Raw genomic sequence first — 15,986 nt, 5'->3', positions numbered from 1 at the left:
TCCTCTGTTCCCAAATTAGTCTCTAAAAGCTAACAAAAAAAGATACAATCATGCTTTATATGGGAGTTTATGGGTGACAAAGGAACAAAAAGAACCGCTAAGCTCTAGCTTCTCCAGCTGCTGGTGCTGACCGATAAAAAATTTAGAAGCTATTCTCCCACATGAAGACCCCTGATATTATTTACACATGAGCTTGAGGCGACATTTGAAGGCATTTCCCAAGTGACTCTTCTTTATTACATACATCAAACTCCACATACAAGTTGTAGTCACCATCTATCTCAGATGATGGGGGGTGAAAGACTTGTGGCCCTGCTAAAAACACAATTGGAAAACACAGTTTATTTGCTTTTTCAAAGTCTTGGCTCCTGACCATTCACAAGCAACAGTTGCAAAACAGCCTCCAAAATGATAAAAAGAGCAGCTTGGTAGCCTGCCACCTGATTTATGTTTGGCATTTTTAAGCGGGCATGTAGACAAATGGACGCTCCACTGGTTGTTTGTTATTGTGTGAGAGAAACCCCTTCCCCCTTCTAAGACCCCTGCTGCCAGCCAGGGCTCACTCTTGTCACATGACAGGGGTCAAGGCGAGGTCAGGAAGTGTCGGCTGGCAATTTGATTGATCTGGCTGAGAAAGGAGAGACAGAGGCCTGCTGTCTGCACACTGGGCACAGAGACAGACAGAGAATCTTGATTGACCCTTCGCCCTCCACACTAACATACACATGCAAGAGACAAACAGATGCTCTCAACCGCACAGATAGATACATATATGGTTTTACACATAACATACATCTACTGACGTGATGTTTTTTTTTGGTCATAGCAGTGTGTGCGGCCTTACTTTTGCCTTAATTGTCATGTGTCCTGTCCTTCCAGGGGACCTACTACTATGTCCAGGTGTCAGCCTACAACATGAAGGGCTGGGGGCCTCCACTAGTTTCCACCCCTGCCTGCGCTGCACCTTCCAGTAAGTCTCCATTGTGTATGTGTGTGTTCATGTGTGTGTGTCTTCATTTCACATAAAAGCACAACATGTAACTTCCAGTTGACAACCGTTCCAAACAAGTTCCCCTGTTTTCACGGAGCAATTAGCTGCCAGATGAGTGTGTGTGTGTTTGCGTGTGTGTCCTGAATAAATGGTACAACCTGTCATAACTTTCCCATACACAAAGGGACTTGAACATTGCGTAATTTCACATCCACTCACCTGATTTGGTTATTCCAGCTTTATTCCAACGTCATTCCAACATCGCTTTGATATCATTAGAGGGGCTGACAGCTGGACCATCCTCCGGCCAGTAGGCTGGGTGGGTTTTTGGGACCCCCAGTGCAGACGTCAGAGAGTGTAACCATAGCCTCAGTATGATGTTTGGGGCTGGCTGGCAGAAGAGGCTGCCCGGGTTCAGCCAAGAAGTTAACCGTGAAGTCATGTGCAACAACAGCTGAGGTGTTGACTCACCACAGCAGCTCTGACCCTCGTTCTCCTTTTCCCTCTTTCTTTATCAATCTATCTATCTATCTATCTATCTATCTATCTATCTATCTATCTATCTATCTATCTATCTATCTATCTATCTATCTATCTATCTAGGTTTTCAAATAAGTTACTATGGACAGATTTCATTGAACTATATACTTAGTATATAGTTTTTAGGTTTGGCCAAATACGATTATATTTGTTGTTTTTGTCATTATTTCATGTGAAGTAATTAATTCAGTGTATTGATTTATGAGATGAGTCTTATAGTTGCTGTTTATGTGCAGCATGTACAAGTCTACACAGTTGGTACACACCTACTAGGAGAGTGAACATAGGTACTGTGATTGTGAGCATATTGGCACACTCATGGCACATCTGGGGAACACATGAACATGTTTGTCCTCATCAGCACATCGTGTTTTTCAGCAAGTGTGTGTGTGTGTCTTCATTTTAAGAGACTGGGCTTTCCCTCTCTTTTTTTCAACTGTCCACCTCCCTCCCACCTTCCTCCCTCTCTCAGAGCTAATTTCGATGTTGCGTGTTTGTGTTTTCCATTTGGGCCTACCACTGGAAATATTTGCATGTCTGTGCTGTAGCGCGCGGCGCAGCCCCAACAGTGGGGGCCTTATACCGGGCCGTGGACGCCCATTAAAGGGCCCGCTTGTCCTGTCGGGACAGGCACCTTTCCGGGAATAGAGCTCACCGTGTTTCAGTCCCACGCGCCCTCCGGGGGGCTCCGGGAGAGGGAGTTGGGGTGAGGGTGGTGGGGGTGTGAGTGGTGGGTGATGGTGGTGGTAGGGGGGTGGGTTATCGCTGACACATCCTCCAGTGAGCAAGCAAGGGATGCTGGCTTGCTAACACAGAAGACAGAGGTGCTAAAGGATCACTTTCTGTGAGGAGGGAAGGGAAAGCTTGTGTTTTTGTGTGTGTTTGTAATATATAATGTAATAATGTATAATAAGTAGGTTTTCAATGTTTTATAATGGAGGGATTGAAGTGTTTGTAAGTGTCTCTGTGTGATTGGGAAACTGCAAGAGAGAAACAAGAAAAAAGCAATAACAAAGGGACCCAAAAAGAAGTAGAAAGAGTCAGAGATAAAGGTTGTACTAATTGTACTTTCAGTCTTTTTACTTTGGTAGGCAATGTGTGGTGTGTTACTTTCCTTTTTCACTGGGCCAGCCACACAGTGTGTTTGTGTGTGCGTATATGTGTGTGTGCGCGAATGTGTGTGTGTACATACCGACTGTTCTGAGCCCAAATATGTACAGGGCAGCCTGTAGCAGTGGTGCTCAGTGGATCTGTCCTTCAGCCAACCACAGCTTTCTCACACTGGGGTGGGTGCATTGACTGTATATAAATATGGAGGTCATGACAGCTCCCCAAAAGTGAAGCCAAAACATCTCGATCACCCCCTGGTGGCTGGCTGCAGTATAGGTCATAAATCCCGTCCCCTCCATGTTAGCGAACAGGACATTCGCTAAACTTAAAAATCAAAGTACACGTCAAATAAATTTTTCCCAAAGATCGTTTTTCTGATTTTAGGAAGTTCTTATCACGCTGATGTTTTTGAAAATTAAATTTTTCGGATAAGTTTGTTTTTAATTAGTTATTTGACGATATGAAAAGGGGGTGTGGCGTCATGATTGACAGCTGTGATAGCCACTCTCAAACCTTCGTCAGGTGGCGGGATGGCTGAGGGGGCGTGTCCAACGGGACGTCATCCCGTCGCCTGACTCTAGTGCACAGCTCCATATGACGTCACACAAGCAAGATGGCAGCTCCCGGAAAGGAGATATTTTGGCTTCACTTTTGCATAACGGTGGGAGGTGAAGACGTGTTGTCTGTATTTATATAGAGTCAGTGTTTGGGTGCTGTTTCCTATAGTACACACACTAGAACTATTGCAGAAGCAGGCCATCTCAAACACCTTGCACTCCTACGACTGGGAGCCTCAGGAGCAGGACCTGAACATTTGGTCCTAAGCATGAGTAAGACCCAAACTTACCTCCTCTAGAATCTTAGCTGTCACATCAGCTAAGTATTAAATAATAGTGATTTTTCTACTACAATCAAAATCACCGAAATAAAATAAATCATCCTTACTATAGCGACCATTTCATTCACTTTAACAGCCTCTGGGAGGCTGCTATTGAGCAGTGTCATTTTGCGGCATGCTTTATACGAACAGGTTTTCTATTAAACTTCAAACAAGAAATCAATTTTATTTCCATTTAATTAAAGTTACTACCCCATCATCCCTAGATCCAGGTTAACCAATTTCAAATAAACCAAATCATTTTTATGTATTCAAACATTTCTCTGTGAGCACAATCTCAGTCAGAACTCAAAAACTACCATCTTTCTTTCAAGCATTGTAAATGAAAGAAGGAAATGACTGAAAGTAGTCAATGCTGGCTTGTGTACCTTTTGAAAAAGAAAGAATAAAGTTCTGGACTGATCTACAATGAAATATAGGCAGTTAGTCTGAAAACATGGCCCCACAGAGAAAACTATATAGAACAAAGAGAGACATCTTTCTTTGTTCCAGTTATGTTCAGACTGTCATTAGGGACTATTGGAAGTTCTTTGATAAACACAGAGAAGACTGTAACTACAGTAATACCTGATATCCCCAAGTTGCCACCTCATATAAATAAATGCGTTAAAGCATATACAGAGTTATATTGAGTAAATCCTGGCTGTTTTATGACTATATAGTGGAAATCAATTAGAGTAAGTCTAAGCTAGTTCTATGGTCCTCCATTAGCAAATAGTGTATTCAGCCTTACAATCAGGGCACAACAGCACGATATTTTATAACCTTGTCAGACTTACAGCACCTTCATTTCATCAGCTTTGCTTTCCCATCATTATGTATATTTTATTTGAAGGGACCGCTCTAGAGATTCAATCTTGTCAAATTTTCCTCCCGTGTCTGTCTGCAGGTTGGAGGGATATCGATGGTCGTGCTCCCCGTCAGAGAGGCCAGAAGGAGGTGCTAGACCAGCTACTTGGCCAGATAAAAGAAGCTCATCGCCACTGTGTCTGCCATGGTATCAACAACTTTTTGATCGATTTGTTGGGCACGTTTGCCTAAAAGACTGAACAGTAATGTGAGAGTTTTAACGATTTGCATGGTTGACCCCTGGTGAAACCCGAACCCCCAAAACCTAGCAGTGACAGTGACTTGCTGTACTCATTGAACTACATATGAGCACATGTTATCTCAAAGATGTTTTAAACTACCATTGGGTTTAGCTTTGGAATTCATGCGGCAAACAGACTAAGAACTTAAAACTAGACGACTACAAATACACTTGACCCTAAGCGTAAGATCAGCACTGATGTATCAGTTGAAGTGAAATGCAGTCTGAGCCGAGGTATGAGCTTCTGACATTAACCTGAGCCTCTGTCGTTTTCACTACACCCGTCACATTTTAAACAAACACATCTGAATTTTTAGCCACCGTCTAGTTCATGTTTCAGAAACATTCTTGGTGTAAACAAACACGGAACATGAGCAATGTTCGGTTCAACCCGCAGGTGTAACACATCTCGCCAATTGCCATGTTTCATCTCACCTTGACAGACACTTTACAATCTCAGGCACGACAAGTACTTCGGGGGCCATACACCCTAAGATGACATGCCACCTCAAAAATAATACCCTCCCCTCTGTCTCAACAGCTCCCCACTCCCTTATGCGTCTTTCCATGACTCAGCCCTTCCTCTGCTGAATACCTCTCTCTCTTTCTGACAAAATGCAGATCAACTCCTCTCACACTCAAACTGTTTATATCCCCAAACACTGCTGGTTGTAAGCTGCTCCCATAAGTGTCAAAACCTGTCCACACTGACTCTTTTACACGATGGGAAACTACATTTAGCATTGAGCAAGTTGTCTCTCACACCCACGCTTTTAAACACACTCACCCACTTACTATTGTCCACTGTGGCTAGACCGTATTCGCAATAGGGCAAGATGCAATATAATAGTCAGTATTGAGTGGCTCTTGGTTCCTCAGACGGCGACTGATTGAGCTTGAGAGTTCAGGCACGGTAGCTGAGGTGGCGTGTCCCGGGGTCATGTTTGTTATTCCTGTAAGAGACGAGTCCCGGGCTGGAGTCGGGAGAGGGCATAAATTAACACTGACTATTGCTGCCTCCCCCCCCCCACTGCCGCCGCCGCCGCTCCAACCCCCGCAGCCCACCAGTCGTCCTGTCTACTGTCCATACATATACACACATAAAGATAGACAGGCGCACACATAGATACACATGTACATGAACAGACACAAATATAAGTACATGCTCGCTCTTTCAACTCTGTCTCTCTCCCACATGTCCATGTATGCACACCCCAACGCAGGCCAGCTTATAGCCCACGCCACCCTCTCCCGCTTGTCCAAACACTATTAATTAAACTGTGAAAGAGGCCTTGACTAACACAGGCACCCCAGCAGTCAGCCCTACTTGTCTGTCTTACTCAGTGTCAAACAGGGACTGAGTCCAGGAGGACTGGAACTGAACAGACTCATGAGTGGAGAGAAATTTGGGGAGGTGAGAGGGGTCGAGGGGTGCTGTTTTTTCTTGTTACTCCACCTCGTCTCGTCCACCTGAAGAGAAAATTAGTTCTTTTCGGGTCCTGAATGGGGGGATTTATTGACTTTAAGTGGCCTGGGGCTGGAGTAAGATCACCTGGGAGGGGAGGGAAGGGGGAGGGAATCTGTGAAGGTTTCTAATGAGTTGGGAGGTGCGTTATCTCACCAACAGGCGCCCACACAAACACACACACACATACATATATACACACACCTCCCTCTCTCGCCTCCAACCCCCTAAAGGCCCACTAAAAATAAACATGTCCCCACAGACTTAACTGACCTCCCTGTCAGTGAGTGGCGAAGGGTTAAGACACATACAGGCACACACACACAAATTACTACAGCTTCTTGGCTCCAATCATATGGCTGTAGCTCAAGACATGCCATGCTCCAACAGCTAAAGTATGTGCAGGTAAACACACACATATACATATACACAGTTAGTGTCCCTCTGGGACACGGGAGCTAGTGGTTCCCTCAAGGCCCATAGTCTGCTGTTGGCAGGCAGCATGACTGTCAAATGGTGCCGCGCCACTGGAGCGCATGAAATGTCAAAGAACATTCCACTTTGACCATGTTGTTGGACGTGTCAGGTTTGTTGTCAATTAGGTAACGGCCTGTCAGTGGAAGAGATGTTTCTAGAGTTTGTCAGGACAGGGGTATTCATTCAGGCAACCAGTCAGAGTCATGGCACAATTTCTCACAAGTGTCCTGACTTTAAGCGTCAAGATATTTCCCATATTATAACTCAGAGTAATTCCGCAGCTATGAAATTATGTCTTGTCTGTTTTCTTTCCACACAGAACAGTGCAAAGCTCCACCACAAGGCAGGAAGCACTCAGTATCCAAAAGCCTGCGCCACCTCTTTCAACCCACCAGCAAATTTGTTAAAAGCTTGAAAAGGTAAATTATTATTATTCCTCCATGAACTCTGAAAAGATATTACTGACTTTGCATCATAAATGACAGTCATGGTTTTCATACCAGCCACTAACTAAGTATAATTATTGCATTTTTATTGATCTGTACTTATTTTGATATTTTTACTCATTCGGTGTTGCAATGAACTAATCTGTTGTGTATCTACTGTAACATATACTTTTTCTGTTACTTTTCAGAGGACTCTATTTGACATCCATATTCTACAGAGATGATAATATCTTGGTGACTCCAGAGGACCAGATTCCTATTGTGGAGGTTGAAGATTCCTACTCCAGCTCCCTCATGCAGGACTTCCTCTGGTTTACCAAGGTAGACTGGAAGAAAGAAAGAAAAAATGAAGGAAAGAAGCAAAGACAGGAGGAAAAAATAAAGGAAGGAAAGAGAGAAATAAAGAGAAAAGTAGTTAGTGTTGAATTCTCCTGTAAAATGTTAACCAGTGGCATAACTGATGAAGTGAAGGCAAAAATAATTATATAACTAACAGATTATTTTAAAACTTTGTCAAATGTACCAGCACACATACAATGGGATAAATCAACTGACAATTATTACTTTTTAGGTACACAATTTTAACAAATTACATACTCATCAGTTATTAATACTCAGCTGCAAACAGAACAATAGACCATGGAGCTGATGTTATGCCACCTGATGAATTTGAAATATGATTTTACATGGGTGCTTCCTGTCCCTGCACCAGGTATCCTACTTATGGGAGGAGATTCCCTGGCTGCAACAGTGTCTCAGTCCCTCCCAGTCGTCCTGTTCCTGTACTCTGCAGACACGCCTCAAGATGCTGCAAGCTGTCTCCCATCTACAGGTAGTACAATGACCCACTCTCAACATCACTAACTATTAGGACTGTGGAATTGTAATTGAAAATGTGTTATCTTTTAGTTATTTTTTTCAGTTTTGCTGCAGAATTAATCAATTTTGTCAAAAAATTGAAATACATTACCTTCATTCTATCACCACCATACTGTATGGACAGTTGTTCCTGCTCTAAACAGAACCATAGAAAAGAAGTTATGTGCAAAGGACATCTACAGCAAGTTGTCAATAAAGAGAATTTAACAGCTGTGCATGTGATGTTATTCCTCAGGGAATGCTGGGAACCCAGGACATTGGTCAGGTGTATTTTGAGCCAATCAAAGACAAGCATGGTAACGCCCTGCTGGTGCTCCTGAAGGACATGAGCGCCTGTCCAAACCTGGATGGGGTGCGCTGGACGCAGCTTTGCAAACTCCAGCTACAACGCAAGTCCATCTCATCCCCAGAGGAGCCCACTGCCTTGGACATGCTTCTCATCACACTGCACGTACGTCCTACGGGAATAGGCAGTTCACTTCAGTTCACTTTTGAAAAATTGGTTATTTTTGCTTTTGTTTTGGAGACAGGCTGCTTCCACGGCAGTTAGGAATGGTAGTAGGGTCTGTCAGCAGTGGTTGTGGTTTTTATCAAGCTCATTCTTCACATTTTTTTGTTACCCGGAGATTTAGCAAGATGAAACAGTGTAGTGTAAGGCACTTTGTCAACAACAAAATGACCCCAAAAGTACTGGAAAACATTTATTTATTAGAATCAATGTCATGTTTTTTTAAACTCTCATTCACAGAAAACACATAAACATGAGGCTCTGTGGCTGAAACAATAGGACTCTAAATTGAAATGTGCTTCCAATTACAAGTGCTGCTTGTGCAGACACTCTTTATTTAGACAAACAATCATCATGGCTCCCCTCCTCTGTTTGTCACCTTCTTTGTAAGGACACATATTCAATTGACCTGCCGTCAGATCAATTAAAATGCCAGATTTCAGGTCAAATCTTGGATCCATGCCAACCCAGCATGTTAATCATCTCAACACCCCTCTACTTTTAATGCTGCTCATTCAAGCAGTGGCAATTGGAAAATTACATTTAAATTTCAGCATAGTGGACAAGATGATGAAAATCCAGCTAATTGTTGTTGTTGTGTGTTTCGTTCAGAACGACCACAATCTGGAACCAAACCACAAGTTGATTTTGTCTATATAGCCCGGTAAACTTGATACCATTGTTGCAATGCTGTTTTGTCTCCAGTGTAAGTTGGTTTGGTCTTGTGGTTCCAAAACAATGGTGGAGACTCCCTTTGGCAAAACCACAGTTCACTGAAATATTTGTTTTGCGGCCAGTTATGAACAAATTGTATGATGAAACACATAAAAATGCGCTGAAGGGCTATTTTGTAGTGTTGATTTCCACTTTAAACATGTTGGAACAACTCTAGACTGAAGTCTCTCAAGGACTAACAACAGCAAAACATGAAAACAACATAATTTAAATAAATGTGCCTATGGAGAAAAAAATATATAATAATGAATGCAGTCAGTATCACAGCTATAATCAGCCCCAGTCAAAACTACCAATCCCACCTCTTATCTAGTCTCTGTCCACCTGCTGTTTTTCAGGAGAAGCTGGCATATCACAGGCGGAGCAGGAAGCTGTTGTCCCCAGGCTTATACCTGGGCTACCTGAAGCTGTGTACATCAGTAGAGCAGATCAGAGCGCTGGTACCCCAGAAACTCCCCAGTGTCCTCTGTCATACCAAGATTCGGGACAACAGCAACGTCTCCAGGTGGGGATTACTGGCCAGTTAATGTGACTCAGTGTGTCAGGGTTTGGGCCAGGGGTTTCTACCAAACACAGCACCTAACTAAACTGGAAAACAATGAAAGTGATACCTGTGACATGGAATGATGCACCGTGTGAGTGTATGTTCTACATGCTTGTTGTTTCAGAGAGGAGTGGCAGTGGCTGCAGGCCCTCAGCTCTCTGGAGGAGTCGTTGGAAATGGACCATGATGTACAGAGTGCTCCACATTGCCTCCTACAGGACCTGCGCAGTGCTATCAAGGACCTAATGGCCCACATCAATGTCCCTGGCAATCAGGTCAGAGCGAGGCCGGGGTCCAAAAAATAAATAAAAAAACAAAAAAGTAAAACTGCGTGACTTAATAAGTGTAATATGGTTCTATAGCAAGAAAACACATATTTGTGTAGAATGATTTTGACTGATAACATGGAGCCAGTAGCAGCTCCTCAAAAACTATACAGCTGAGCACAAGCAGGCAGTAGCAAGAGCTCAAAGCAATGAAAATGATTCCAATGGGTAGCGAGCCAGTTCTGGTTAGACCACTAATTCTACATGATTTCTGTAAAAAAACATGGTTTGAATTCCAGTACAATGGCAATCATTGTCCATTTGGCTTTAACCTTTTACCACCCACTGTTCCACCAGCAGGACTCTAGCAATATGTTGAACTTAACAGACTGCTAGTACAATGAAAAGTCAGTTTTAACATGCATATACATATATATATATGTATATATAGTGGGTGATACACAACCGAAGATGGATTTGACCTTAGTCCTGTTCCCACACAATGATATACAACATATACAACAACCCCTGATTATAACAAACCATTCAGCTGCCTTATTTCTTACTTTATTCCACTCTACAGAGTTTGAGCCTCAGGTTCCATGCATGAATGAGTGAAAATGGGTTTACATGACTTCATGTTGAATCCATACTCTGTAACTGTGACGTCCCTTGTTTGACTGCAACCAGGGATTCACCCTTTTACTACTATCAATCAAATAGATGCAGAAATGGCATTAAAATACATACATTTTAAAAAACAAAAGGAATTGTTAAGCTAATTCTCTTGATCATTTTAATCTTGCACAAACAGACAATTGCATGCATATTAAAATGAAAGATTGCAGTAAGATTTTATTGGATATGATGTCAGTATTTTGTATCTGTTTAAAATTTAGTGAAATTTACCCAGCCTGCTCTGGTTCCAAAGGCCCACTGAGATCTCCTGTCTGTGTTTCCAGGTGCAGGACTTCAGAATATACAGCCAGGAAGTGGTGGAGTTTGGGGAGAAAGTGTCCTTCCTGCTCCTCCTGCCACCTTCAGATGAAGTCTGCACAGCTCCTGGTCAGAATAACCCTTACTCCCCCCGCTCTGGCTTTCTCACACTACCCCTGCAGATCTTTGAACTGAGTGAGTGTGCAAAATTTGAAATGAGTTCACAACCACACATAATCAAAATTACATTATGCAAACATTTGGCATAAATAGATGTTTCTGAGTGTATATGTTTTTGTGTTTTTTCACATAATTGTTTATCACATTTCATTTGTCACTTGGTGATACACTGCAGATTGTTCCAATTTTTCATATGTTGGTTTCCTTTCTTCCTTCCAGTCCATTTTAACGCCTATTGCCCCAGTTTCATCGGCCAATACTGCAGGGTGTCAGCTTTGCTGGAGCTGGAGTCCCTCATGTCCCAACAGACACTAAGGGAGGCTTTCTCTGAGGCTGAGCTTCTTGCTGCTAAGAAGAAACACCAGCAGGTCCAAGAGCACATGCAGGTAGGACCAGTTAGTGAAGGGTCATACAGCTGGAATATGAATCTTGTTTTCCTACATACTGCTGCAACATCTAGGTGTAGTAACTATTTACTGTAGGACAATTATTTGTACAAGTTGGATCCATATTGATCCAGTAATGATCTTGGTGACTTTACAACAGCAAATGGAGGAGGTATGGCGTGATGCGAGATGGATCATGGACGCCTTGCAGTATGCCCGCTACAAGCAGCCAACAGGAGGCATCTCCATAAGCTGGATAATTGACTTTTCCAAGGAAGTGATGCCAGACAAACCTCCCTCCACTTCTTCCCAACCAGACTTTATGCCCTCCCCCATGCCTTCACCTGAACCCTGCCGCAAACACTCAGGTCAGACAAGAATTACATGACACGTCAAATTCAACTTACAAGACATTTAAAATTAACATTAACATATAAGAGGCTGATAATATTTTGCTTTAAAATGCTCATTTTTATGACCTCATGCACACAATCTGATGTGTTGATAAATAGTCATATTTTTCACATTCTGCAGATTTTGCTGGCTTGTCAGACGAGGAGGGCTCCTCTGAAGTCTTCCTCACCACCGACAGTGACTATGACTCCAGCCGTGCCCAGAGCCCCCGCGAGCTGGACCTCCTGCCCCCCTCACCCCTCTCATCCTCCGCGCCGCTGGAGCCTCGTGGCTTCCTGCGTAGTGACGGGAGCAGCTCAGGAGGAGGGATGTGTCTCAGCGGGGGTGGACGTGGAGGGGGAGTGCTAAGGGACTCCACGCCAGACGTCCTCCAAGCTTCCGAGCCACAGCATGGGAGGGAAGTCGAAAGGTGCGGAGGAGGGGGAGGAGTTCGATGCGGAGGGGAAAGGCGGAGGGGTGCGCCGGAGCTGTTTGACAGTGACTTCATCTTGCCCAGCAGGCAGATTGAGCTTTTACACATCACAGAGAAGAGACAGGCCTTCTGTGTGAGAACCAGCAGCCTGGAGTTCCCTTCTGCCACCTCAGCCCACCACCAGCCTTACTCCTACCACACCACCTGCCCCTCGCCCTCCACCTCACCACAGCGAAGGTGGCACCGGCCCTCGTCAGTGGACCGCTGTTGCTCAGCTGAGCGCTGCCTACCACAACTTCCGCCAGCACGTACATTATCAGAGGACAGCGGCACCCAGAGGCTCTCCTCACCATCACCTGCTGCCCTCAGGAAAGGCTGTCACACCACACTCAGAGTGTACCCACAGTACCGCACAGGCCTGCCAAAGGAGACCAGTGTTAAGGTATTGATATGTTTAGACATGTTGAAGTAATTAATGGTGCAACCCGGTTGCCAAATGGTTACCGCGCATGCCACATAACCACAATGTCCTTGGTTTGATTCCAGCCAGGGACATTTGTTATATGTCATATTCATCTCTCTCTCCCCTTGTTTCCTGGCTGCCTCATCGCTGTCCACTGTCCAATAAAGGCAAAAATGCCGTAAAAAATCTTACAAAAAAAAAAAAAAAAGACATGTTGAAGTAATTCACCTTTAAACTTTTGCTGTGTTTTTGACATGCTGGCAAAAGTTGAACAATTGCTTCTTCTACTCTCTTCCAGCTTTGTGTAACTCGAGGCACGTCGGCGCGAGAGATGGTCCAGCTGGTGGTGCAGGAGATGAACGTTGTGTCTCGGCGCATGCTGGGCAGCAGCGGAAGCAGTAGTGAACAGGAGAAGTGTGTGTACTACAGTCCTGAACAATTGAAGCACTTTGGCCTTGTTCTGGTTGTGGACAACAGAGAAAAATGGCTTCAGGATGACTTCTGTCCCCTGGAGCTCCAAAACCCCTGGCTTAGGGGCAAGCTGTGCGTTCGTATTAAGGAGTATTCACCACTAGCGCTCAAACACAGCCGGGCCACCACAGTGTGACACTTCAAGGAGAGTGAGAGACAAAGAAATAATTTAAGAGGTCACTCCTTGTGCAGATTCTCTTTTGAGAAATGTGTATTGAAATGACTGAACAGTCACCTTAATCAAAAGTGAACATTTGTGCAAACTGTCCACAGGCTCTTACACTCGCACCTTTTTCTCTCTGACTTGAGGTGTTACTGTCCACAATTGCAGCTATGACATTGTCATATTTTCTGTTGCGTTGTTATCTGAAATGCTACTCCAAGAATCTGTTTCCATGAAATGTGTTTTCCTCTTTTTTATGAACATCAGAGATCCTCATATGGACACCAAATGAACAATAACGAAACAGAACAAAGAGAAAGCAGTTTTTTGAGCTGTCAGAAATCATTGGGCAAAAGATTGTGATGCTGAGCAAGATTAATAGAGCGTCTCTTTGACTTCTGGCATGATTGACGCCAACACATCGGGCCGTGCATGTTGCCAAAACGACATGGGCAGCATCATCGCCTCCCCAGCCACACGCGGGTCACAAGGCTTTTCCTATGAACTCTCTCATTGTGTCATTCCCAAAGAGCTGTCGGCTGCAGCCGCCCGGCCCCATGTTCCCAGGATGTGGGCTCTGGACCAGGCCCAGAGGCCAGGAAGGAAGGGAGAAGTACAGAGGGGGGCTGGCGTCTCCGCTTGGGGACGCAATCGGCCCGATGATTTGGCCCGTCAGCCTGTCACTCAACTGCTCCTGGCCACTGTACTGTCTGGAAGAAGCAGCCAAGCAAAGGGAGAGAGTGCTTGACTGAGACTGAGTGAGAGAGGGCGTGGAGGAGGGTGGAGGCTGCATCTTTTAGAACCTGGCACTGACTCTCTGGTGCTCTTTTTCTCTCTTTTGCAGCAGCAAATCCTCTGTATAGTGGACTCAGTCGTAGTGTAGCCAACTAATACGATCATCTCATCTTGTGAAGTAACACAAAATAAAACCAGCTAATTTGGATTTTCAAAACTGAGAAAAAAAAACAAGCAATACTTGACTGTTTTTGTTTTTCTAATCGAATGCGAAAAAGCATGTAAACTTTTCAGAGTTGTGCTGAGTACATCTAAAGTACTGTAGTCATGCTGTGCTAAAAGTTAACCAGTTCAGTGTTTTTTGTTGTGTTTGGTTCAGTGGTATTCCCAAATGCATCAGAAAATGGTGCCCGTCAGTCTAGAGCAGCGTTTCCCAAAGGGATGGGGTGTGAAAGGGATGACTCAAGTTGTTAAGAGGCCCAACGTTTGTAAGCAAAGTCACGTACCGCATATTCCAAACTGTCTCCTAAAATGCTTCATAATAAGTTAAATATGAGGGGACTTTACTGCAGGATGGATACAAAAATATTCAAGCCCGTGTAACCACAAATTCTGCCTCTAATATGTCAATTACCTCAATTACCTGATGCAGGATGAGCCACATAAACTGCACAATAAATCATGCCTCTTAAAAACTTAAACCATCCCTTTCAGCTAATTTTTGGGAACCTGTGCCAAGTTTTGGTTTCTCTGCTCACACTGCAGTATACAGTATATAAAACCTCGCAACAGTCTTTGAATTGTTTACATAAAACTCCACATCACATGGACACAGAAACGTCAGGTTGTTGTACTTTATCTCCTTTTTTTATATCAACTCTTTGTCAGCATATGATGACATACTTTTTTTCCTGCTCTAAAAAGTCAACCAGGCGCAGCAGCGTCATACCGTTATAATAAATGTAGCACCAGAAAAGTCCACATGAGGGGATTTTGATGAGTGAAGTCTGTGGACCTGGCCTCAGTTACTGTAGCAATGCAGGCTCACAGGATGATGTAGAACCTGTCGCAGGGGGAGTTAACAGCGGTGTCGCTGATATGACAAAAGTGTTTACAGAGTTTAGTTTCCTTACACCTTCAAAGATGTGTTTACGTGTAACTACTGTATAAAAATGTCTTAAGAGAAACTAATGTTCTAAGTTGTAATTGGTTTTACTGATGGCTTGAACTCTTGTGTTAGCGCTTAGATGTCTTCTTTATTTGCATTGTTTAAAAGCAGTTTTTACAAGGGCCAACTGCAAAAAAAAAAAAAAAATGAAAAAGAAGAATCACACACAACCAGAACCGTGTACATAGACAAATAAGACCGGGGGTTGAATGTACTGTATCTGCCCTAAATGTGAAAGTAAGTGAGTGTAGGGCTGTCACCACTATGGAGGTAAAAAGTCAGTGAAGTCACAGGCAGGAGTTTCCCTCAAGATCGGGCTAAAGGGGAGGAGAGGGGTATAAATTCCCTTTCCAGTCAAAAAATAAAATAAAGCCCCATGTTTACAAGGAGCTGTTGGCAGATCCATCAGGCGAAGTCATGAAGGAGACATCACGTCACTTTTTTAAAATCTATTTTTATTGAACAATAAATGAATATTACAAAATAAAAGCCTTGGTTGTTTATGTGGGTTTCTTCTCTTTTAGCGGATCGCCGCACACGAGTGTAGGAAGTGTCTAACCTTCATGTGTGTCCCACTAAGCAATAACAACATCTTTTATGTGTATACTGACCCTTTTAATACTTCCTGTTTGAAAGAGAGCGCTGTGCATTATCTGTTTTACATTGTCTTAGTTCAAGAGCTGAGAATTCCACAAGGGCCCGTGATATT

The 15,986-nt window shown here is 43.7% G+C and overlaps 1 protein-coding gene across 4 annotated transcripts in view; it reads left to right on the top strand.

Annotated features, from left to right (window-relative positions):
• The window catches only part of LOC122970856 (ankyrin repeat and fibronectin type-III domain-containing protein 1), a 144,604-nt gene extending 128,824 nt beyond the window's left edge, over positions 1-15,780 (top strand). For all 4 annotated transcript variants that reach the window (XM_044337180.1, XM_044337181.1, XM_044337179.1 and 1 more), the window contains 13 exons: positions 880-970; positions 4,429-4,536; positions 6,891-6,990; positions 7,206-7,338; positions 7,730-7,849; positions 8,132-8,347; positions 9,478-9,644; positions 9,808-9,958; positions 10,912-11,080; positions 11,285-11,451; positions 11,612-11,819; positions 11,986-12,719; positions 13,039-15,780. In XM_044337180.1, coding sequence (XP_044193115.1) covers positions 880-970; positions 4,429-4,536; positions 6,891-6,990; positions 7,206-7,338; positions 7,730-7,849; positions 8,132-8,347; positions 9,478-9,644; positions 9,808-9,958; positions 10,912-11,080; positions 11,285-11,451; positions 11,612-11,819; positions 11,986-12,719; positions 13,039-13,347 — 2,673 coding nt within the window. In that variant the 3' untranslated portion in view covers positions 13,348-15,780. The remainder of the gene's footprint in view (positions 1-879; positions 971-4,428; positions 4,537-6,890; positions 6,991-7,205; positions 7,339-7,729; positions 7,850-8,131; positions 8,348-9,477; positions 9,645-9,807; positions 9,959-10,911; positions 11,081-11,284; positions 11,452-11,611; positions 11,820-11,985; positions 12,720-13,038) is intronic.
• The last annotated feature ends 206 nt before the right edge of the window (positions 15,781-15,986 follow it).

Source organism: Thunnus albacares, chromosome 20 (genome assembly GCF_914725855.1).
Source record: "Thunnus albacares chromosome 20, fThuAlb1.1, whole genome shotgun sequence".
In the NCBI taxonomy this organism is placed as follows: domain Eukaryota; kingdom Metazoa; phylum Chordata; class Actinopteri; order Scombriformes; family Scombridae; genus Thunnus; species Thunnus albacares.
The sequence above is the reverse complement of the archived record's forward strand: the minus strand, read 5'-3'. Positions and strand labels throughout refer to the sequence as shown.